The sequence below is a fragment of the Gigantopelta aegis genome, chromosome 3, assembly GCF_016097555.1.
Source record: "Gigantopelta aegis isolate Gae_Host chromosome 3, Gae_host_genome, whole genome shotgun sequence".
Lineage (NCBI taxonomy): Eukaryota > Metazoa > Mollusca > Gastropoda > Neomphalida > Peltospiridae > Gigantopelta > Gigantopelta aegis.
The window spans coordinates 40444245-40471002 of record NC_054701.1 but is presented as its reverse complement, the minus strand read 5'-3'; the positions used below and the strand labels follow the sequence as shown (position 1 = coordinate 40471002).

Here is a 26758-nt window from a genome sequence, read left to right as displayed (position 1 = left end):
ATATCAAATATAAAAAAAAGAGTAAAAATCTGTCTGAAACCCGCAAATTTGACACTGGGTCCTGTTGCTGTTCTATCGTACTGTACAGGTTAGTTATGAAAACGTCGAAACATATGTTTTCTGTTTTCTGACAGCCTAGGGTTGTTGTTTTAAGTAATAATATAGTAGTTGTGCTTCTTTCATCTGGTAGGACGAAAAAATACTTTCTCTTTGTTTTTCTCTCCAACCGCTGGGCTGGCCTGTTGGTGTTCGGCAGCAATATGGGTGTCTGTTTACGTGGACCCTGATCGCTGGCCCGTGGTGTTGAGTCCATCACGGGAAAAGTCAGCGCGTTAGTATTATCAGAAGGTCCACGGAATAGGGCTATCTGGAGGTGTGTTGAGAGACGAATATCTCTATACTGGAAAGGGAAGCGGGCTGTTTCTGTTGACGGCTCATTTAATCTCGGCTAAGTGGATGGGAGAAGTTTCTCCCGATTTCACTCTCCGATAATGCACCATTTGGTAACGCCGCTTTGGAATACCTGAGTACGCACTTTCGAAATGGAGTCGCTACAGGAGAAGGGTCGTTTCATCTCGTGTTTAGATGAAACTCGATGCCCGTATGGACTTTCAAATTTAATGTGAAACAGCATTTCCATCCATGTTCGTGTAAGAGAATCATAAAACGTACGGACTTTCAGACGTGAAACTGCATTTTTTATTTCTTGTTCGTGTAAGAAAATTAAAACATATGAACTTTCAAATTTGAAACTGCATTTTCATTAATTTCATGTTCGTGGAAGCACATTAAAGCAACTGTGGAGTTTTAAATGTGAAACTGCATTTTTGCTTCATAATCGTGAAAGCATCGTAAAATGTATGGAATTATGGACTTACAAATGTGAAACTACATTTTCATTTCATGTTCGTTGAAACATATTAAAGAAACAAATCGGATTTTGGAGAGAAATTTTTTTCTTTGGATTAAGGCCGTGTAATTGATATAATTTTATAGTTAGTGGATAACTAAGACTGGAGTTTATTGTGAATAATATGATCCTGTCTGTTTGTCACTAAACTGTGTCAATTTGGCGGAGGATACTTTCGTGGTTTTGACTGTTATATTTGGAAGCTGAGGATATAGTCACAAACTAGTGTCACTTGTTCCTGTGGACGCTTCCTGGTTTTCATCAAGTGTTGTATCACTGGCTGAGACTAAATTTTCTTTCTTCTTTTTTTTTCTTTTTTGAGTACTCAGGACACAGTCTTGGTTTTGATAAAGTTTAGTGGTATTTCCAGATTTCTACAAAGCTTAATGGTATTTTCTGATTTGTATTAAGCATAGTGGTATTTTCTGGTGTTGACTAAACTGAGTTATATTTCCTTATTTTGACTGAGCGTAATGGTATTTGTTGGTTTTGTCGAAGTAAGTGGTACATCATGGTTTTGACAAAGTTAGTGGTATATCCTGAACTGAACAAAGTTAGTGGTATATCCTGGATTTGAAGACGTTAGTGGAAAATCCTGGTTTTGATTCAGCTTAGTTTAATTCTTGATTTTGATTAAAAACAGTAGTACTTCTTGGTTTTCACCAAGCTTGGTGCTTTTTCCTGGTTTTGACGAAACACCGTGCAGGACACGTCAATAAAGATCAGTCCCGTATACTGCGGACCGAACCGGAACGCATCAACTGACGCCTCCTGGTGGAAGATGCACGACACGGCACGATGTGGACGTTGACGCCCCGATGTTTGCCGCCATCACTCAACCACGTCGTCCTCCGATGCTGGCTTATCTTGTGTGTCACAGGTCAGTACGCACCTTTAATTTCGTACACAAATATTTACGCAATACATTTTTAAACATAAATATAAGATAAATTCTTCTTTATGGAAGTAGACCATGTATGCTACATGTGTGGTCGAAAATGAAAAATTAGAGTTTTTATTTGTGTAAACATTTTGAAACATTTAACTATCTCTGAAATGTGTATTTACATCGACTCCATGCGGTGTATTTAATGGTTTACTGTCAGATTGTATCTGCCATTATAGACTATTATTATACTGATGTTAGTAATTTATTTATAATATACATTCATAAATAGATGGAAAGAAATAAAGGAACATATACATAGTAACTGCAAATATTGACTGCAGTATTGACATTCAGTACCACAGTATTGACATTCAATACCACATTATTATTCAGTACCACAGTATTGACATTCAGTACCACAGTATTGACATTCAGTACCACAGTATTATTCAGTACCACAGTATTGACATTCAGTACCACAGTATTGACATTCAGTACCACAGTATTGACATTCAATACCACAGTATTATTCAGTACCACAGTATTGACATTCAGTACCACAGTATTATTCAGTACCACAGTATTGACATTCAGTACCACAGTATTGACATTCAGTACCACAGTATTGATATTCAGTACCACAGTATTGTTCAGTACTACAGTATTGACATTCAGTACCACAGTATTGTTCAGTACTACAGTATTGATATTCAGTCCAACAGTATTGACATTGAGTACCACAGTACCATAGTATTGACATTGAGTACCACAGTATTGACATTGAGTACCACAGTATTGATATTCAGTACAACAGTATTGACATTCGGTACCACAGTATTATTCAGTACCACAGTACTGACATTCAGTCCAATAGTATTGGCATTCAGTCCAACAGTACTGACATTCAGTCCAATAGTAATGACATTCAGTACCACAGTACCATAGTATTGACATTGAGTACCACAGTATTGACATTGAGTACCATAGTATTGACATTGAGTACCACAGTATTGATATTCAGTACAACAGTATTGACATTCGGTACCACAGTATTATTCAGTACCACAGTACTGACATTCAGTCCAATAGTATTGACATTCAGTCCAACAGTATTGACATTCAGTCCAACAGTATTGACATTCAGTCTACCAGTAATGACATTCAGTCCAACAGTATTGACATTCAGTCCAATAGTATTGACATTCAGTCCACCAGTATTGACATTCAGTCCAACAGTATTGACATTCAGTCCACCAGTAATGACATTCAGTCCACCAGTATTGACACTCAGTCCACCATTATTGACATTTAGTCCAACAGTATTGACATTCAGTCCACCAGTAATGACATTCAGTCCAACAGTATTGACATTCAGTCTACCAGTAATGACATTCAGTCCACCAGTATTGACACTCAGTCCACCAGTAATGACATTCAGTCCATCAGTATTGACACTCAGTCCACCAGTATTGACATTCAGTCCAACAGTATTGACATTCAGTCCACCAGTAATGACATTCAATACTACAGTATTGATATTCAGATACAAACTACATCTCCGTATTTTATAGAGCCATAATTACTCTAAAAATTAGTTAAATTGGTTTCAAATACCAGTTTCCCATATTTCGTTCTATCAGTGTATATATCTGAAACCCATTTATCTGAAACCCATTCTTCGTGTTCGAGAGTATTGTGAAATAATTCATTCATAGCTGTATTTTGAAGTCTGGTTCACACATGGAGATTTGGTGACGTGTGTCCAGGGACTTGTCTTGAATCTCGTGTAGTATGGAGTAAATAGAGAATAATACATGAGTGGCCGTTAGATACCATTTATCTCACGAGTTGTTTTAAAATGTATCTAACAAGAGAAAGCGAGTTTGATACGTTTTAAAACAATAAGTTGTGAGATAAATGATATCTAACGGACACGAATGTAGTATTCTATTTCTTACATATCTCAAAAACCAGATTTTAAGCAAAGTTTAACATCTTTATCGACTAAAAGATATCTACAACCCTTTGCACTTGTAGCTGCCTTACGCGTCACAGACACATGATTGTCAGGTTAATTATACGTCACAGTCTAATCGATTTCCACCGTGCTGGGTTTTTTTTATTGGACGTTGGTGACCTGGGCCCGTGCTTGTAAAACGTTTAGAGTCCAGACGCAATCTCTAATGACGTCACACGCATACAATTTGTATGGCGTTGTCATGACATTAGTGTCTCAGAGTCTATTAGAGTCTCGAGTCTAGACTAAAACTTTTTTTATAAGCACCAGGCCTGGTCATCACCTAGGAGCAGCCAGTCGTATATCTTTAAATTGTTAACACACGTACGTGTGTCAACAACTATGTGTTATCAAAAATAACGCATGGTGTTCTCACAAACGGGTGTGTAAGAAAAGGTATTATCTTCAGGGCTCGAACTTAACGACGGCACCGACGGCAATTGCCGTCGTTGAGATATAAATTGCCGTAGGTAGAGATCATCACCGACTGCACTTTTGTGCCGTCGGTAAAGCTCCTCAACAATGGTAAAAATGTATACGCCTGGTGTACATAATATGTCAATATTTAACATTTTCACATTTGAAATATGTCTACAAAGTAGACTCTACATACAACAAAATAACCTTTAAGAAATTGCCATAGACAGGTTCAAAATTGCCGTCAGTGGGCAGTTTCACCCATAGCAATTCATTTAACAATTGCTCTGGGAGACAAATTCTTAAGTTCGAGCCCTGTATCTTTGCGTGACTCAAACTCAAAGATTCGATTATCAAGATTATTTTAAAGAATAGTACCGAGAAGCAGACATGGTTGATGTTTCAAGCACCTTAAACCGCCCCCCCCCCCAAAAAAAAAAACCAAAAAAAAAAAAAACCCCACTTTTTGGAAGACACATCAAATTTATATGTTTCATGTTGAAAAAAATGTGACTGAACGCGTTTCATGTAGAGATTTAGAAAAAAACCCTACAAATAATAAAATGTTGTTCCTTAAAATGCGACAACCATAATGTCATAAACTGGCCTTTCTTCTGTTCAGTTCACAATTATTACCAGAACAGTTCCGGTATGCTAGGACCGGTGAGCTCAGATTAACGACTAATCGGTCGTAGACGTTGTATACGACGAGAATCGAGTTGTAAGCGCTCAGACTAGCAACTGGACAGTCATAGAAGTCGTGAGATCGGCGAGTTAGACAACTTCGTCGTGACATTTGGTAGTATGAGCCTAGCATAAGACACCCAAAACAACCTTATTTTACAAAGTGCTGGGGTGTTGATAAACAAACATTCGTTTCCGATCCACAATACGAAGATTGACGATTACAGCCGGAAAGGTGTTTATTTTTAATTTTGAAATATGAATACACGAACCTATTTTACGGAAATAGCTTACAATAGAAAAAATAAATATAACGATTCGCATGACTGAACGATTCAGTAGTTTGGAGTGACTGGTTCCTTTGAGTAAATAAACGCTCCCAACGGAGCGAAACTTAAATCGCTACATTAAGGTAAAGACAAAAGAAAACTGGAAACCAGATACATTAGCAGAACATATCTTAGAGGAGGCCGACAAAACTGAATAATGGCTGTCAAAATAAAGCGGCAAGAATGAAAGTTGATTATTGGTATACTCGTGCGTTTCGACTACATGGTCGGTTACTATAAAACGTTTAATAATGATGTTAACCCCTTGCCTGTTACCAACTACGTTTGGACTGCTGGTGCTCCCTTGCACCTGCCAGTGCAGGCGGTCCCTCCTTCACATACCCCAACCCTTTCCTGTCCTGGACGGAGGAACCGGCTGAAGCCGGTACTTTTGCCCAGGACAGGCGTGTACTACAACAGCTTGCTCTGAATGTGCACGTTAAACCATTTCCATTCCATTCCAATTAACCTACGTCCGATACAGACTGAACCTAGTTCATTCTTTGTTCCTCAGTCCGTCTCTTGGGGCGGGATCTAGCTCGCCTGGGATGCTTGGGTCGAAAGATCGAATCCCACACAGGCATTCGGGCTCCCAATTTTGTAGGGGGCAGGCTGATGTTTGCCCGAATTAAACGAAAATGCCAAAATCTGGATAACAACATTTATTCACATTAGCATTAGTGCCAAACAGCTATATAGGGATGCAAACGAATCACTACACATTTTTAAATGGACTACAACTAATATTGTTGGTAGAATGATGGAAAAACATGGTACAAATCTTTAAATCCAGCTAATTTTGCCCGAATATCTATATAGTCCCCCCCCCCCCGAATTTTAGGGTTTGCTCCAGCACTAGGGTTCAGTTGCCCCCTGCCCTCCTGTCTCGTACGCTTATGGAATCCCCTTAGTGGTCCCATTCTCCGTCTTTTTCCCATCCCAACCATTGCCCCACGACAGGCATACCAGATGCCATTTCCTGTCTGTGGAAAATGTGCATATAAAAGATCCCTTGCTGCATTAGGAAAACTGTAGCAGGTTTCCTTTGATGACTACATGTCAGAATTACCCAATGTTTAACACCCAATAGCCCATGCTTATAGCAGTGTCGTTAAACAAAACAGACTTTAACTTTGTCTGACTTTGTCAGTTTATATCATACTGAATGGAATTTGACATAAATATGAGAGAGAGATATAGAAAGTTAGGGAGAGAGAGAGAGAGAGAGAGAGAGAGAGAGAGAGAGAGAGAGAGAGAGAGAGAGAGAGAGAGAGAGAGGGGGGGGGGAAGAGAGGAATAAATGAGGAAGGGAGATATAACACAAATATACCAGTGAGAAGACAGAGAGGATATAGAGGAAGAAAGAGACAGAGACTCAGAGAGACAGAATGAATGAATGAATGAATGAATGAATGAATGTTTAACAACACCCCTGCACAAAAAATACACATCAGCTATTGGATGTCAAACAAAGGTAAGTACATGCATGTGATTGAGAGAAAGACAGAATGAATGAATGAATGAATGAATGTTTAACGACACCCCAGCACGAAAAATACATCGGCTATTGGGTGTCAAACTATGGTAATGTAAATAAATAAAGTGATGATCAACATCAATATAAAAATTCAAGACTTAAACAAAAACAGTGTAAAGAACTGTGCAAAAACACAAATATCACAGAATTTTACGGATACTGAATTTTACTGAAAACTTCAATTTTGTGCTGTATTGGCCATTCTCTAAGAGAATGTTACACCCCTGCACCACGGTGAGGTTACAGCACACGCAGGTGAGAGAAAGACAGAGACAGACACACACACACACACAGAGAGAGAGAGAGAGAGAGAGAGAGAGAGAGAGAGAGAGAGAGAGAGAGAGAGAGAGAGAGAGAGAGAGAGATGGGGGGGGGGGGGGGATAAGACCGGAAAACAAGTAGTCTAGAAGATCGAGATGAGGTGACCAGACCTGCTGGAGACAGATAGACAGCGAATAGTCCTGTCAAGTGAGACAATCTTGACATACCCCCTGGCACAAAGACAGACTGTTGGGTCATGATAGAGAACCGAGAGATTCTGTTACACGCATATCACGGATCTCTGAAAACATTTTCTTTTAAAGTATTTGTGCGTTCTTGAAAAACGTTTACAGTTGAGGTCGGGTGACATCATAAAAGAAAAATACTTCTGAAGCGTTTAAAATGATACATGTTCTTGCAGAGTAATAGTTCTGTTTTTAAAGAAAAAATACAAGAGAGGTTCCACAGATTTCTCCCAGATGTTTGCTTAGCTTCATGGCGTGTGTATATTCACACTTAGAAAACAATTGTTCTGGAGACTTATATAACGGAAACTGAAAATAGCTCTTACCTGCGGTCCTTGATCTAAAGAGGATTTCAACGAAAATGCGAACCAGCAGTGAATGAGGCAACCCCGAGCCACGCCAAGCGTTTTCCACTTTGTTCAGAGATGGAAACGTGTGAGTTATGAATCGAAATACGTACGATATGCCTTGTCGTTCACTTTGATCACCGATTTTTGAACTTACAACAACATGCCAGTCATGTTGTATGAATCGTGAGCATTGTTGTTTAGCTGTTTGTAGATATACTCATCTGCACTTGATGAACTTTTTTTGTCCCGTTCTAACTAGAGTTTGACTACAAGCATAAAACCCCCAAATGTTATCATATAATATATGCTCGCCTGACAGGGTGTGTGCCTGGTGACCAGTTCCCACCCATGGTATATGGTGTAACAACTCAATGGGTAGGTGGAAAACCGAGAGAGAGAGAGAGAGAGAGAGAGAGAGAGAGACTAAGAGAGAACCAAGAGAGAGAGAGAGAGAGCCCAGATAGCAGAGATGAGTCCCCAGGACAGCGTGAGAGAGAGAGAGAGAGCGAGAGCAACATAGGTGAAAGAAAATGTGAACTCTGTCAGACTGACTTTAGAACGGTTTGGAATGAATGAATGAATGAATGAATGAATGAATGAATGAATGTTTAACGACACCCCAGCACAAAAATACATATTGGCTAATGAATAAGATTAAATTAGAAATACAACTTTGCGAATATAAAGATAAATATATTTTGAAACTTCAAAATGTTTTAAAAAATTTATATTTGAGCGGTTGGATTTAAAACCAAAAAAAAAGAAGACAACAACAGCCAAAGAAATTCACAATATTTTTAGGATGTCTGCATATTGAACATATTTTAATGAACTCATAACATATGGTGTAGAATTAAAGTACCAGTGGCACTAAGTCTTGGCATCGCCTGTCGCCTAGGAAAAGCACATCATTGCGTTTAGTCATATCTAGAAGCCGTAGATTATTATAGTCTGTTGTTTATGTTAGGGGAAAGGGTTGTATTTTACTGTGGCGGCGTCAGTAGTCAAAATATGTCGTAACCACGCAAGTTATTATAAAACTGACGCATAACCGCCCGTTTTTTACATCGCACTCTAGTGACTTGGGTTACTCATTCGCTCCAGCATAAAGGTATTTGCTCATTTTGTTGGGAGAAGTAATACTTTAAAGTCTATCGAGTTTGGCCTTTTGGTGCCAAACTGTAGACTTGGTTAGTTTAAACAATATTTATCGCCCATAATATTGTCTGGGATTGGCCAACAGGCAAAATCCTGTATTACGACCTCTCCTGTACCTTTTTCCAACTACAAATCTAAAGTCTTGTATCAAATCATAATGAACCGTTTTTCGCCTGCAATAGAAATCAGAAAACTGAATTAACACTATATTGACCTATTACTATGTACAAACAACAAACTTAATACACATTAAAAAGTTTGCCATTTATAGATGATAAATTTCGGTTTAATGAAAAAGTTCCATATAAACAAAACGTTGAAACCTACTATAGCCCTTATTATACCTAGTGAAAAAGTGCGTTCAGTAGCACATCATTGGCAAGTAATTTCACATAGTCCATTTTAAAGCTTGGTGTTTGTATTGTACATGTATATTTAAATAACTGAACTTTTTTTATTTGTAAAAGGCAACGTTTACGTATGCTGTGTCTTTTATTTATGTACAGTTATAGTTATCATAATGCAGACACAATTTTAAGGTTTTCATTTTGTGAAATATCTTAAAATATCAGTGAAATAAAAATGTTATCAGTCACTCAGTGACGATAACACACTTTAGAGTGAAAATGTCACTATTTCACTCTAAAATGTGTTATCGTCACTGTAGAAAGTGTTATCTTCACTGTAAGAAAGCCGGAACTATTTTTCTGCTGGCATTTTAAAAATAAAGGTAAATTGCCAAAAGTTATATAATAAATAGAAAATTTCATGTTTTTTGTCAAATATGATTTATATCTCATCGAGTGAAGTTTGCAATTATATCACACTCGTCGTGCAAGCGCGACTCGTGAAATATGATTGCAAACTTCACTCGATGAAATACAAATCATATTTGACAAAAAACATGAAATATCCTCTATGTATTACATGTAATAAGCGACAAATGGTTGGGTATAATTTTCATTAGAACTTTTATGCGGATAATGTATTCTAAATGATTAAATTAGAAAACCCTACCCTACAATCAAGATTGCATGTTTAAACATATATTTCTTCTTTGCAACAAAAAAAACCCCCTTATTTATTTGTTGTAACTGTAAAGATTTATTATTTCTGACTACAGTTTCTCTCTTCCCATCACTAGGCCCGTGAGTTTGGACGCATTTATCTCATCGTGAGAGACACGTGTCGTGTTTTGCTTCGCGTAAATAATCGCGGGCTTTTAATATGCATTGCGCGATGTGGCGAGAACCGGTCCTAAATCAAAACGATCGTCCACAGATTGCCGCGACTGATGTTGCAGACGACATGTTTATAGAAGCAGCAGTGAAAACAAGGGAGGCGATCGCTGCAGCAGGTGTTGGCGATAACTCACGCGCATTCCTAGTGCTGATCGGTGAATCTGGCTACTACAAGAAATGGTTATCTCAGTAACAGTGATTAGATCATTGCGATTATCTTAGTTTAACTTATTGTACAGGGATCGTCAATGCTGATTACAAAATATATTTATTTCAATTAGTTTATAACTGAATATTCCTGAATACAAAATCGTTAGTTTTGGCAATATGAAATTATCCAGTTACTCTAGTGTGAAAATATGAACATTTTAATTATCATAGTTATTCTACAGTGTCTTAATTAAAATATGAAATGATCAGTTATTTAACAGTGTCTTCAAGTATGAAGTTATTAAAATTATTCTTCGATGATCATTAATCTTGACACTATGAAATAATCGATATAAAATTAAAAGTAATTTTTTTCGATTAGACACTTTTTCATCAAAATAACAGCACATACACAAAGTCGTTGATTTCGCGGTAGTAAAAAAAAAATAAAAAAAAAAAAAAAAAAGTAGAAATTTTTTCCATAACATGCAAGTGATTCATTTAGGCTTGTAACCTTCAGCTGTAGGGCCTACACATCCAATACAGCGTATATCTACTACTGCCATACCGCCGAAACATTTTGTTTATTTGTCTCCCTAGAAGTCGACCATCTCGGTGGATTCTTACGCGCGGATTTAAAACGTAGCCAGTCTTAAATCAACAGAAAATATTGTAAAAGTGTGGGTCGCCTTCCCAGAATATGTGATGTTTTTGTTTTTGCAGTGACTGTTCTGCGCGAATGCTTGTTGAACAAGTTGTGAAGCATGTGTATTTAATTGGCAGCGCCAGACAGTATGAATGATTCTGTGAATCAGGCTGTTTTGTAAGTCATTATCACCAGCATATATGATTACGTGTGTATTGCTTAGGATATATGGACTGAGGTTTGTTCCAGAATTGACTGGGGGAGGGTGTGAGAGGACATTTTTGTGTATACCAGCCACACATACAATTATATTTTTATTTAACAACTGGTGTAATAAAGGCCGTGGTATGTACTATCCTGCCGAATCCTGTTGATTGGTCGAATGAAAGGTCAACTGGACATGAGCTCCAACGCGCTGCTGTTAGATCCACATATAATAGTGCAGCTAATTTTAATTATATTGGGTTTGGGATCGATCTCTATCAGTGGGCCTATTTCTCCTCCAGCCAGTTCACCACGACTGGTACATCAAAGGCCTTGGTATGTGCTATCCTGTCTATGGGATGGTGCATATAAAAGATCCCTTGCTGCTAATCGAAAAGAGTGGCGACAGCGGGTTTCCTCTCTCAATATCTGTTTGGTCCTTAATCATATGTATGACGCCATATAACCGTAAATAAAAATGTGTTGAGTGCGTCGTTAAATAAAACATTTCCTTCCTTCCAGTTAATTTAGGCTAGGTACTAGCTTACACATCACCCCATTATAAATTGTGGTATATGCTTGTTATATTCTCATCGTCCTTTGTATAATCGTTTTTCGTTTAGCTGGTTTAAAGCTGGTAATGCCCTTGAAAGACCCTACTTTATGTCAATAAAGGTAGCCTAGTATATTACGAAACTGGAGTATTTCTTTTATATTAAATTATAAGCTCTGTCCAGTATCGTTGCCTGAGATCCAAACAGAATTGATTTAGGATTTCCGATTCTATCTAGAAAAAAAGTCCGAACCAATTTTAGTTTTTGTGTATTTTTTTTTCTTTTTGATTTTTAAAAATTAATCATATTAATTTTTAAGTAGGTGAAAACCGGACACGAAGGAGTGAATATAACAGAAAAAAGTGTGTTTGTTTGTTTGTTAGAGTCGACCTACCTTACATATTTTTTCGCCACATTCCAAGAAACAAGTGTTTAGAACGAACTAGAGTGGGAAGTAAACATACGAATCAAACCACTTTTAATTTAAAGGGGTCCATTTGTTATAATTCTAAGGAAGACCCATATTGCAGTGTTCCAGGGTTCTTGTTTGTATGGTGACCCCTCTTATGTGAGACTAGGCACGACCCTGCTATTAGGAAAAGGGCAAAGTATTTCAGTATCTGTGGAATAAAAGGTAGAAAATAATGTATGTCAGCATCAGTTATATTGATTCTTATGTAAATGTATCGGGGGGGGGGGGGGGGGGGGGCTTCAAAATTAATTTGTGTCTAATCATGTATATTTGAAACCTCTTCTCATAACGTATGTCAGCATCATAGTTATATTGAACCTTATGTAGGTGTATAGTATACAGATTAAAAATAATAATCAGTCGGATTTATATATATTTTTTGTGTTTTAATCAGTTACACTTGATACCTAATCTCGTAACGTCTGCAAATTCTCATCACAAGCGTTGAGCAGACGGGCCCCGAGAAGCCTGGTTGCACTTCACACTTGATGGTAACATCAGCCATATTATATCGGCTGCATAATGGTGTTACCTTTCTCTGTCCAGGAATCTAAACCAATTCTCGTCTGTGGACTTAGTTCATGATATTTACTTAACATACATTTGGTTTGCCAATGTTATTGCAAGTACTATTTGTGTATTTCCTTAATTGAGTACGGTAAGACTCCGGACACAATACAGACATGATGCGGACTCTTTCGGGAAGCAGATGTTACCCCTAGAAGACCATCATATTGGGAAAACAGACTCGCACAACAACATCTAGCAGTGTCATTAATTAGTCGTCACCTTTAGCATTTGCAGTATGCGTATGCCTCAAATACTAGCATCATACGCGTTTGGTTCCATTGGTAGCAGCCGAACATTTCAAGATGCGCGCCTTTCCTACTGCTCCCCCCCCCCCCCCCCCCACACACACCTCCACCTTCGGAGCAGATGGTGCCAGGGTGAGCAGACGATAAATAGGTGTTGTATATCTGTCTAACACCGGCAGCCATTATTTGAAAATTAACTGCAGTTAAGACAACACCCGGCAATGAAAACCTTTCACCGGAATGCCTAAGCCTCTCGTCTGTCTGTTTCTAATATGGATTTCATTGTCACAACATCCCGTTTATCGCAACTTGAGGAAATTATTAAGTCGCCGTGTCGGGTTTCTCGTCTGCTATCTGTAGATGCAGGTTCTGCATTACTAGATAAATCCATTTATTCCACAGGACGCTACTCTTTAGATTGTTGTTTTACATGTATAATATTTACACACACATAATATTATGACGTATTTATTGTACGATCCTATATATATTTATATCACATTTGTTGTAGTTTGATATTTGTTTTTACACATCTGTTGTGAGAGAACACCGCAGTGAGTTTTTGGTATCACATAGTGATCCCCCACTAGTGGAATATCGATTTCATAACAGCTTATTGGTTGCTCCAAGATAATGACGCATTCGCCACAGCTATAGCGTCCAACGAAATAAGCACAACCAAAATAGATTGCTCTGTGTCGTATGTTAAACTGAAACTGGTTGCTCTGTGACATTTAAACCTTTCACCGGCCTCGGTGGCGTCGTGGTTAGGCCATCGGTCTACAGGGTGGTAGGTACTGGGTTCGGATCCCAGTCGAGGCATGGGATTTTTTTATCCAGATGCCGACTCCACACCCTGAGTGAGTGAGTGAGTGCTCCGCAAGGCTCAATGGGTAGGTGTAAACCACTTGCACCGACCAGTGATCCATAACTGGTTCAACAAAGGCCATGGTTTGTGCTATCCTGCCTGTGGGAAACGCAAATAAAAGATCCCTTGCTGCCTGTCGTAAAAGAGTAGCGTATGTGGCGACAGCGGGTTTCCTCTAAACAAACAGTGTCAGAATGACCATATGTTTGACGTCCAATAGCCGATGATAAGATAAAAAAATCAATGTGCTCTAGTGGCGTCGATAAATAAAACAAACTTTACTTTTTTTTAAGAAGTAAAATACTACACTACACACGTTTGGTAAGTTTTGAAACAACTCATTGTAAGATAAATGGTATCTAACGGCCACTCAAATAGTATTAACTTTATATAAAGTTCAACTTTTCTATAAACCGAGGATTCATCAATCTTCAAGGGTACGTGACTTGATATACATTTTGTAAAGGAAGGAAAGATATTTAATATTCACTCAATTAACCAGTGTGCTGAATAAAAACAAAGGAATTAAATTTGTATACTAGCCAACAAGATCCTGTAGATCTGAAGATCAAATGAACCGTGTTAAAAATAAATCAGATAAATTATTTTTATTATATTGATTATACATGTATATATAATTGTTTGAATTTGCGCTAGTGATTTTTATGTCATAACATAACATTAAAAAAAGAAACACTTTGATGTGCGTATTGGACCATAGAGACCATATAGAAAGGGGATCTACATGCTAGTATTAAATATATTATTATATCTAACACTGCGATAACTAAACTCGTACGTTGTGCCTGGAAGCGACCATCTTCGAAACAATACAGAGTTTTAAAGGGACATTCCTGAATTTGCTACATTGTAAGATGTTTCCGACTAATAAAATATTTCTACGATTAAATTTACATATTAAATATATTTTCTTGTTTAGAATATCATTGTCTGTATATTCAATGTGTTTCTGGTCGTCTTAATATTTGTAAGAAGTCCAAACTGGATTTTCTCTTCAAATAATTTCGTACGTACGAAAAAATATATTCTAGGAAATAAAATGAAATTTAACCTAGTACAAATATTAGAACGACCAGAAACACGTTTAATATACAGCCACTGATATATTATGCAGAAAAATGTATTTGATATGTAATTACAATCGTTAAAAAGTCTCTGTTAGTCGATAACATCTTAAAAATTGCAGCAAACTCAGAAATGTCTCTTTAATGCATGTTCTTTAAAAAAGACGATAAACAGCTAAATCGTATGTGAAGAAGTCACGGCTACGAGCTGCTGTAGTTGTTTCTCAAAACAAGTCTTCGTTCATCGCGCGGGTAAGGAAAATATTTTCTTTGCTTTCGCAGCTTGGATTACTCATCTGTTTGATTTATTTTTCAACTCTTCACAGTGTTCAGCACGAATTGTACATTTGTCATGACACGCGAATATTTAGCTTTATTGTCTGTAGTCGAGTAAGATTTACAGACTAATTCGTTTCACCCTGTGAGTGGCTCAAATGGCATTCATGTATATGTAATGGTATACGACTACCAACGTTAACGCTTTGTTTTGTTCAACAATACCAATAGAGCACATTGATTAATTTATCGTCTGCTATTGGATGTCAAACATTTTGTAATTCTGACAGGTAGTTGTTAGACGAAAACACACTACATTTTTCCATTACTAAACAAGTTTTGTTCTGGCACGGGGGAAGCAAGTAGACATTGTGTGCGGAGGAGGGAGGGGGTGGTATGGTGCTGACAGATCGAGGGCACAAAGCAAAGTTTCTAGAGGCTTCGGGGGGTATGCTCCCCCGTAAAATTTTGAAAACAAGATTTCCTGAAATGCAATTTACTTCATTGTACAAGTAAAATTCATCTCTACATTAAGATTTACTATCAATAATATTTTTTATTCAGAATTATTGAGGGGGGGGGGGGGGCGACTAGAGCCTCCCAACCCCTCGCCCCCCTGCTCCGCCGTGCTTGTTGTTGTGTAATCATATGTATGGTGTACGACTGACGTAGGTGTTACGATTGCTTTATGTTACCGGGTAGAAACCCATCATTTAGCAGTTATAATTAGATGTCCGTAGCAGAGGTTGTGTGCAAGAGGAAAATTCGCAAGCTGTAACCACGTGGGCTTCCTCGAGAAAACCGGCCTCGGTGGCGTCGTGGTAGGCCATCGGTCTACAGGCTGGTAGGTACTGGGTTGGGATCCCAGTCGAGGCATGGGATTTTTAATCCAGATACCGACTCCAAACCCTGAGTGAGTGCTCCGCAAGGCTCAATGGGTAGGTGTAAACCACTTGCACCGACCAGTGATCCATAACTGGTTCAACAAAGGCCATGGTTTGTGCTATCCTGCCTGTGGGAAGCGCAAATAAAAAATCCCTTGCTGCTAATCGGAAAGAGTAGCCCATGTAGTGGCGACAGCGGGTTTCCTCTCAAAATCTGTGTGGTCCTTAACCATATGTCTGACGCCATATAACCGTAAATAAAATGTGTTGAGTGCGTCGTTAAATAAAACATTTCTTTCTTTCTTTCCTCCAGAAAGGGCTTCACATACCACGGCCTTTATTTTATATGACATGGAGCATTGATATTTTATCATGCATAAATCCATAGATTCCTGGGGCCGATGCATAAATCCACAGATTCCTAGGGCCAATGCATAAATCCATAGATTCCTGGAGCCGATGCATAAATCCGTAGATTCCTGGAGCCGATGCATAAATCCATAGATTCCTGGAGCCGATGCATAAATCCATAGATTCCTGGAGCCGATGCATAAATCCATAGATTCCTGGAGCCGATGCATAAATCCGTAGATTCCTGGGGCCGGTTGTTCAAACGTTAGTTAACTTTACTGGTGGTTAACAGACATTCTCAAAACCATGGACTCAATACAAATAATAATTGAAAACATAATATTCAAATTTGATTTACAACAACCAAAGGTATCCATTCACAAGCAAATCTAAAGTTTATTTTGAATTTGTGCAAACGTAATTAAAAGGAAAATATTAGACTAATCCGGCGTTAATTTAACTATGCTTTGATCAAGTGGACCCTGTAAATTATTTATAAAAGTCGTGGTATGGTGTGGGATGTAGTGCGTGATGTGATGTGATGTGGTGTGATGTGATGCCGTGTGCCGTTAAATGCATTGTATGTTCTTACGTTGTCCTGTTGAAGAACCCAACCAGCCTGCCTGCAGGTCAGGTCAGGTCAGGTCAAAGGGCTGAACGTGCACATTCAGAGCAAGCTGTTGTAGCGCACGCCTGTCATGGGCGCAGGTGTCAACCTATGTCGGCTCCTCCGTCCAGTGTTTGGGGTGGGTGGGAGAAGGGATCGCCCGTGCTAGCAAGTGCAAGAGATCACCAGCAGGGTCGGTAGCGGGCGGGGGTAACAATCTTTACCTTTATATTCAATACCTGTAGGCACACCCTTGCTTAAATTGCCGTAAAGACCGCTACAAGTGCATGATTGAATCATGATTCAAATTATCTACCAATATTTCAAGCAGGACGCTAAACCATAGCCCAATTTATCCATCCATCCATCCATTATGCATTATTCTATTCATGAATTCATTCATCGATCTTTCCATCCATCCATCCATCCCAGGGCCTTGGCTAGCGGGGGGGGGGGGGGGGGGGGCAAGGAGGCAGAAAAATCCGGAAAAAATGATAGAAACTTAAAGAAAATTATCTTCTTAATCGTTTAAGGAGTTTTAGACTATTAACCAGTCAACCGACGAATTGTTTAAGTGGTTCGTCCATTTATTCGTCTACATAAGTTTCACTATAATAGTGAAGATTCGCGTATATAAGTAGGCAATACATAAAGAATAGGCCTACGAGATGAGTGGCCGTGAGTTACAATTTATCTTACGAGTTCTTTCAAAACGTATTGAAATGACCGAACGAGTTGGATGCGTTTTAAAAAACGGAATTTAAAGGTCTTTTCCAGCTAACATTTACTTACGGCGCATGTGCTGGCACTTAACGTACACGTCACAGAGCAAGTTGATTTTCAATTCAAGTTAAATAACAGAGCAATTAATTTTGTTTATGCTTATTTCACTGGATGGTATGGCTGTGGTGACCAGGTCATCACCTTGGAGCAGCCAATCAGATATTTGGGAATCGCCATGTCATTCCAAAAATCTTACACGGCATTCTCTCTAACAGGTGTGTAAAACAATAAATTATCAAACACCAGCATAACAATAAAATAAATATATTTGTGTAAAAACGTGTATAGTTATGATAGCTTTTTCACTTTTTATAATTATATTTTTCATCTTTTCCCTATAACCCTGCTCTTAAAATGAACTTTATGAGTGTAAATCTGCGGTTCTTGCAGTGCATGAAAATAGACACGTGTCCATATGTTTCGGTTGATGTGAAAAACAAATCATTACCTGTTGGGTTAAAGATGTAAAACAAGTCATTATGGACAAGGTGCACGTGTATTTAAACCACGAAAAGAGTCTTCGGGGCGAAAAAATCCACGGTGCTACCAAAACATACATGTTCACCATGCCTACAATATTTTGACAGACACGAGGATTAGAAGGTCGAAATAGTTACCATAAGTTATATTAGTTTAGCAGATCGGTTTTCAAAAGAAAGCCGTATGTTTTACAAATCAGACGTTCTTGAAGATTAACTCGTTGTCATCGTCTGCACGCGAGCGTAACTGCCAATGGCGGGAGTGTCATGGAAAGCGGGAACTTGTTAAGAACTATACGTATCTTTTAAGTCAAGATAGCACCAGATAGTAAAAAGTCATCCGAAACCGCATTTTTTTTACCATTATTAAAACATTCTCGCTCTTGTAATTGTATAATGAGAGGAGAATATAACGGTGGAGATAGGAACATAAAACAGAGGCGGATCTAGGGGCGGGGGGAGGGGGGGGGGGGAGGTCAGTTATAATTTTATTACATATTAATTTTCTTTTTTTTACGATCCCCTCCAAACGTCCCCCAAAGTTCCATTGGCATTCCGCCTCATGTTATTGCCCCTCCCCCCCCTAAAATGGATTTTCTGGATCCGCCACTGTAAAACTGTTCACTATAATAGATATTGTACTCAGCAAAGTGTTTGATCATTCAGAACACTTCGAATTATTATTTACTTGTTTCCAGATCTGTCGATACAACAGACGTATGTCAATCTGGCAGGATGGACGTGCTTGGTATTTCAGTAGATATATGCACGCAGTTTTGGTTGCTTGAACTGTTTCCAGAGAAGATTTTTTTTAAATTTGTGATTGCAGGATGCCAAGTAGTGTTGTAGATGATTACTGTATATACAAAAAAATAGAATCCGCCTCCAAGACTGTTAAAAGTCAGATTCAAACGTCGAACATGAGACTGGATAACTAAATACATGTATCATAATGTGTTATGACAGGGGATAGGTGGGTGGCAACCCAGTCAACGAGTGTTAACCGGCCTCGGTGGCGCAGTGGTTAAGCCATCGGACTACAGGCTGGTAGGTACAGGGTTCGCAGCCCGGTACCGGCTCCCACCCAGAGCGAGTTCTTAAGGGCTCAATGGGTGGGTGTAAGGCCACTACACCCTCTTCTCTCTCACTAACGGCTAACCAACTAACAACAGCCTAGATAGCTGAGGTGTGTGCCCAGGACAGCGTGCTTGGACCTTAATTGGATATAAGCAGGAAAATAAGGTGCGATGGTCGTTTGATCGACCTCCCTCGGCTGACCCGCCGTGTTGTTTCCCTCCCCGATCAATAGCTACACCAGCGACCGCGCGCTGTATGTGCTGTCTATGATAATTAAATGCACATAAAGCAGTCTTAAGTGGCTGCAGCACGTTTCTTCTCTTGTTCGACAAGACTTTATAAGACAAGACTTCATTTACACTCGGGCCATTACACAACAGCATAGGAGGAATATATACATACAAATGTTCGACCATGTGTCGAATTAACCAAATTGCCGTAGTTGAAAATCAACAGACGTGTCGTAAATCCGGATTGGGAGGGGGTCAACTCCCCTACACCATGCGGATTTTCTTCTCTTTTTTTTCCAATGTATTTCCGGGGGAGCATTATCCACCCCCCTTAAAACTTGGCTCGCCACAGAGTAGACCCCCGCCTGCACAATTTCCTGTACACAATAACCAATTCCTGTAAACAATACATTTCTTTCCTTTCCTTTCTTTTAATGGTGTGTGTGTGTGTGTGTGTGTATGTGGCTGTGTGTGTGTGTGTGTGTGTGTGGCTGTGTGTGTGTGGCTGTGTGTGTGTGTGTGTGGCTGTGTGTGTGTGTGGCTGTGTGTGTGTGTGTGTATGTGGCTGTGTGTGTGTGTGTGTGTGGCTGTGTGTGTGTGTGTGTGGCTGTGTGTGTGTGTGTGTGGCTGTGTGTGTGTGTGTGGCTGTGTGTGTGTGTATGTGGCTGTGTGTGTGTGTGGCTGTGTGTGTGTGTGTGTGTGTGCGTGTGTATGTGGGTGTGTGTGTGTGTGTGTGGCTGTGTGATTGTGTGTGTGTGGCTGTATGTGTGTCTGTGTGTGTCTGTATGTGTTTGTGTATCTGTCATTGTGTGTCTCTGTGTGTGTGTGTGTTTGTGTATGTGTGTATGTCTTTCTCTCTGTGTGTATGTGTGTATCATTGTGCTCTCTCTCTCTCTCTCTCTCTCTCTCTCTCTCTCTCTCTCTCTCTCTCTCTCTCTCTCTCTATGTGTGTGAGAGTGTGTGTGTCTGTGTCTTTCTCTGTGTGTGTCTGTGTGAGTATCTGTCATTGTGTGTATTTGTGTGTATGTGTGTGTGTGTGTGTGTGTCTGTGTATGTTTATGTGTGTATGTCATTGTGCGTGTTTGTTTTGTGTGTATGTGTGTGTGTGTGTGTGTCTGTGTGTGTCTATGCCTGTTTGTATGTATGTTTATTTTAATTCATATATCTTATTTTATCTTTGTAGCAGTTGTACACGTGGTGTGCGACTGTCCCCAGGACGTCACTCTGCAGGCGTACGGTTGTTTCACGTCGTACAGCACCGAGCTACAGAACATGTACAAGTCCAGACATAAACTCTGCTGCGGGGTCAACGTCGAGGTGCTCCGAGCTTTCTGCAGGTGAACAGTGTAGCATGGACGTACAGAATACTACATGATGGGCCGTTAAATACTAAAATTATTTTACGAGTTCATCAATGTCATACAACCAATGAACAAACAGCATGAACGAAATTGATTACACCGTGATATATAGTTAACCTGACAATACTTTGTCTGTGACGCGTAAGTTAGCTACACGCGCCAGGGCTGTAAATAACTTTTAGTCGAAAAAGATGTTAAAATGTGCTTAAAACCTGGTTTTTGAGGATATGTGCTCCATTCGTGTCGCTTAGATACCATTTATCTTACAACTCGTTGTGTAAATACGTATCCAACTCGCTTTCGCACGTTAGATACATTTTAAAACAACTCGTTGTAAAATAAATTGTATCTAACGGCCATCCATGTAGTATTATTTATATCTACCAGCATCAAGTCCGATGACTCGTTCACTACACAACCCATACTAGCGCTGAAACATCATTATATTTTATCTTAAAGGAACATTCCTGAATTTGCTGCAGAGACTTTTTAACGATTGTAATTACATATAATATATATGTTTCTGCATAAAATATTAGTGGCTGTATATTAAACGTGTTTTTGATCGTCTAATATTTGTACTAGGTTAAATTTCATTTATTTACTAAAAAAAAACAAAATTCGTACGTACGAAATTATTTGAAGACAAAATCCAGTTTGGGCTTCTTGCAAATATTAAGAAGACCAGAAACACATTGAATATACAGACACAGATATTGTAAACAAGAAAATATATTTAATATGTAAGTTTAATCGTAGAAATATTTTATTAGTCGAAAACATCTCAGGAATGTCCCTTTAAAGACCATTGGTAGTTCAGTGGAAGTTGCTGTTATTTTACAGTTCGTACGTCAGTGCAGTCGCGTGCATCACCAGCCTCAAGTCCCGGTGTCCCAGGGAAAGACATTCGCAGATTAACAAGTCCCTGGTCAACTTGCAGGGATCTGAGAAAGAACTTGCAGAACTGTGTTTTGACGACAATCTCTATGAACGTAAGTACAATCACCAATTGCTTTACTGACGGTTGATACAGAATCCAAAAATCATAATCAGTATAATCTTTGCAACTTGTAGATAGCTAAATGGTAAGAACTTTCATGGACATATTATTTCAAGGTCACGGTCAAGGTCAAAACAAGATTTCTCATTAAATAAAATTGATTTTGTTTAACGACACCCCAGCACAATGTTTTTCTAAACCACGGCTGTCGTTTCTTGGTTACGTGGACAGATGGTCGAGAGATAGATAAATAGAATGAATGAATGAATGAATGTTTAACGACACCCTAGCACAAAACTACACATCGTCTGTTGGGTGTTATAGACAAATAGAGACAAAGATAGAGAAGAATGATGATGATGATGATGATAATGTGTATGTATGTATGTATGTATGTATGTATCTATCTATCTATCTGTATATTTTATATATACATATATATATATAATGATAATATAATTTATTGTGATACAGCACATACCACGGATTTTGATATCCATTAGTGAGGCACTGGTCGATCGATCCTAGAACTCACCGTATCTTAGGCGAGCGCTATATTAACCGAGTTAACTTCCTGCCACTTAGCCACAAGGGGCGTTTTATATTCACTTTCTCAAAGATAAGATTGTACATACCAGTCGCGGTGCAGCACTTTATGACTTCCGTGTGCTATCTACACTGAGGGCCTGTTAAACTGAAGCTGTTAGTGGACTGCATCTTTCAATGTTACGGACAGCAAGACAACAATACTTTAATAAATATTAGGAAGGACTAACCTCATACTAATTTCCTTGGTGGTTTTCATGTGAAATGTCATGCAAAAAAGCCCACAGTATCAAAATATTTCCATTACTTAAGCATTTGGAAGACAGCGCCGTAAAGATGAAACCATTTTGTAGTGTCCATAGTATACCATTCACCTGACCTGTTTTGCTAATTCTGGTTTTGTAATAAATTTTCTTCAAAATGTTGTTTTCGTTAATTTTGTTTTTAAAAATAATAATGTCAAAAGAAATGCATGGAAATATTTATTGTTTTGTCAGGACGCGTTATTCATCAGAATTACTTTGCTAACAACATTTTTTATATTTTTTATAAAGGACTGTTTTTATATGTAATATTTTCCTTGGTCGTTTCAGAATACGCCATTCACCAGACGTGTTTCGCTAATGAGGGTTTCCTTACTGAGCACTGTTTCGAGAGATTCTTCAACAGCACACTTCGCATCATGTCCAGGGTGCGTCACGGATCCATGTACGACCTTTGCAGGTAAACTTGTCTAACATCACATCACATTTAAAAGTATACATAGTCAAATTTAGTATATCTATCTATCTATCGATTTATCTATTTGTCTATATATATATATATATATATATTTATTTATCTATATGTCTGTATATCTATCTATCTGTGTGTGTGTGTGTGTGTGTGTGTGTGTGTGTGTGTGTGTGTGTTGTGTGTGTGTGACACATATAACATACCAGTTCCTAGCTTGAAGCAAATTATGTGGCACTTAATCTCTTTTTTTTAATCAGGTCATAGTGCCGCCACACTACACCACCCTTTATTTTTTTTTAATTATCTTTTTGTGTAACTGATTGATTGTTTTACTGCCCCTTAGATATTTTAGACCTCTGAAAATTGTGAGAACGAAAGTTTCGTTCGAGCGTCGATCGCGCAAATCTTGTTTAGCGTACCCATTTTTTGTTTTTCGCATATTAAACTTAGGACATAATTTACGTGATTATGATGGATTTCAAAAACGAAATGGGTTACCTAAATTTGTTTCTTCGTAACCCATAAATGGTTTACATCAATTTTCATTTCTTAGAGGGCTGAACTGAAGAGGAAAAGCCCACATGGACTAACTAATGAAAAGGGCAACACATTGAAATTTAAAATAATAATAACAACAACAACAATAATAATAAAATAATAATTAAAAAAAGAAGACACTTTTTCGTATTTTACTGGACGGGGTGATAGGGTGGTCGAGGACTAATGTTTGTTTGTGTATTTTACGGTTCAGATTTCAGCTTTTTGTTTCAGTAATATGAGAAAAATCATGGACTGTGTAAAACCTAACATTCTAATGAAGTGCGGACCAGTAGCCGAGGGACTGGTGGACAAGCTTATTAAACCGATGGTTCGACGAAGCAGTGAGTGCGACTACGAGAGCCTTGACGACTATCCACCAACACAGGTAGTAGTACCGAGACTAAAAACACCAAACACCCACCAACAACGCAAACCAACAATGCGTGACAATCCTTTTGATATATATGCAGTAAAATATGTTATCTATCAAGCGATCTCACAATAACAAAACAACAAGAATTAAAAATAAATAAATAATTGAAACAAGAAAAAACAAAAACGCATAAAACAAAACAGAACAAACCAACATTAAGTGCCATAAGCGTTGGATGCTGCCAGTAACTGAAGGGACCAGTAACGTAGTAATCCGCCTTTCATCTGGAGTGTCCACGACTGATATATATCAAAAGTCGTGGTATGTACTGTCCTGTCTGTGGGGAAAATGCATACAAAATGTCTTTTGCTGTTAATGAAAACAAATGTAGTGGATTTCCTCTGAAGGCTACTAGTTAAAATCACCAAATGTTTGACATGCAATAGCCGATGATTAATAAATCAATGTGCTTTAGTGGTGTCGTTAAACAAAACTAAACTTTTAAAACTTTTATCGGCGTGGGGGGAGGTATAATCGTTAGAATTGCATGCAGTGCGATTTCATTTGTCAAAATTACTGCAAGTTTTACTTCAGTAAATAAAATAAATGGTGTAACAAAATAAAGATTATTTAAACAAATCTAATCGGCCGTTTGTCACATTTATCATGGGATGAAAAGGATCATGTGTTCCGAATTCTAAAATGATATTGGGTACGAAATCTTCAAAGGTGGTCCGAATGAATTATTTACATGTGCAAACAGATGTTCAGACAGAAACGGTGAACTAGCTAGCCATAATGGTGGCGAGTCTTCAAACCACGCACTATTCTTGATTTTTTAACTCTTTTTGGGGGGGGGAGGGGGTGGGGGGCGGATTAGTAAAGAAATAATTCGTTAAAGGCAAAGAAGCAACTGCTGTTTTAAATGAGTTTAGTTTCCTCTTTACATTCGACATTGTACCCACAATTCTTGAGGAAATCAAGTGATATATCATGATTATAACTTTGATGTTTTCGAGTTCACTGTGCAGAAGTTGCGTGTGAGGTAGATTCATTTGTTGTTTATCACAAATAAATATAAATATAGTGAGAAATGACACTTGCAGCTATGATAATGCACCGTTAACGTATATTAATTTTCCGATTGATTTATGTTGTTGGAATAATTATTGCATAACAGTGAAATTCACATAGGCGTCGGAAAATCCCAGCAACTGGATGGGCCAATAATGTATTAATTTGCCTTCCAACGGGAGGCGGGGGAGAAGGGGCAATGTATTATTTTCATAGCTGAGGCGCCAGTGCCCACTAACCACCCCGCTTCCGACGCCTATGGTTCATTGGTTTTAATTACTAAACTAGTGTGTTCTTTTTTTCTCTTCCAGCGATTAAGCTTTCCTCGGCAGTCTACACCAAAACCGACGCTACCTGTATATTCAGTTAAACGGCACCGACTAGTCATAACAGACAAAACCGCTTTGTATCATGGCAGGTCTTCTTGTGCCACGTCATACAACTTTAGCATTTTATGCGTATTAGTATATGTCACAAAACTTCTAAATTCAGCAAGCTGATTGGCAATACAGGCCAATGTTGGCGCACATAAATATATAATTTGAGGGGGAAAATGTATACGTGTATGTAACTGGAATGGGTAAAAATAAATCACCCTGTTTGGAGCATCAAAGACAAGGTGGTTGAGTACAATTATTTTAAGATCAAGTGGACACATCAAAGACAAGGTGGTTGAGTACAATTATTTTAAGATCAAGTGGACACGTCAAAGACAAGGTGGTTCAGTACAATTTAAGATCAAGTGGACACCACCGAGAGCGAGTATAGGATTTCCAAGATGCAGGAGACTAAAAAGGGCCCCATGGACGTGCGAGGTTCGCCGGGTCTTTCTACATTTAACAGTTCAAATGTCAGTGCTTTAATGACACACTAACTAGAAAACAAGAGATCTCTCATCTCGAGAGGGGTGGACCCACATATCATCCCTTAAGGTCCGTCTCTGATAACGTGGATGATGTGTGTGGTGTTTGATGTGTACCTGTGAGAAGTAAACAGGGTCTATATGTAGGCCTGTTTCAATTCTCTCCAATTGTTTATAAACCTGGGACCTAATTCACAAAGGTCTCTTAGGCTCTGCTAGACAACAAAGCATCCTCTTTACAAGTCGTTTAGCATTGCAATGCGACATTGCAGTTGCGAGAGTTTAAGTTTGTGGTCGTGTGTCTCAGTGGTAGAACACTTGCCCAAAGTTGACGGGTCGTATCTTGATCGTCATCACTAGGGACTTGTCGATTGTTTGGTTTTTTAAGTGTCATATCTATGAAAATGTGTACATAAAAGATCTTTTACTGGTATTCGCAAGGAGCAGCATGTGTGATGGCAGTGGGTATCCTGTCTTACTGTCTAGAATGAGCAGTGAGTACCCTCAACCTCTCATCATGTAACGTTTTGTAATGCCAGGGCCAACCCTCCGGAGGGGGGCAGGGGGCAGTTGCCCCCTGAGAATCTCACCTTTTTTTTTTTATACTCCAGAAAATGGCATACACATCTCCTGGTTTAATTTGTATACCATTTCATTTGTTTATAAAAAGTAGTGCCCCCCCCCCCCGGATTTTGATCAGGGTACGGCCCTGGACGCAGTGACTTTCGATTGTAAAATTTTAACGCTA

General features: G+C 38.7%; 1 protein-coding gene across 1 annotated transcript; it reads left to right on the top strand.

Annotated features, from left to right (window-relative positions):
• The first annotated feature begins 1283 nt into the window (after positions 1-1283).
• On the top strand, positions 1284-26290 carry LOC121368035. The gene is made up of 6 exons (XM_041492548.1): positions 1284-1790; positions 20703-20856; positions 21724-21872; positions 23020-23149; positions 23933-24086; positions 25460-26290. The coding sequence occupies exons 1-6, from the start codon at positions 1709-1711 to the stop codon at positions 25646-25648; spliced, it is 858 nt and encodes a 285-aa protein (XP_041348482.1). The 5' UTR covers positions 1284-1708; the 3' UTR covers positions 25649-26290.
• The last annotated feature ends 468 nt before the right edge of the window (positions 26291-26758 follow it).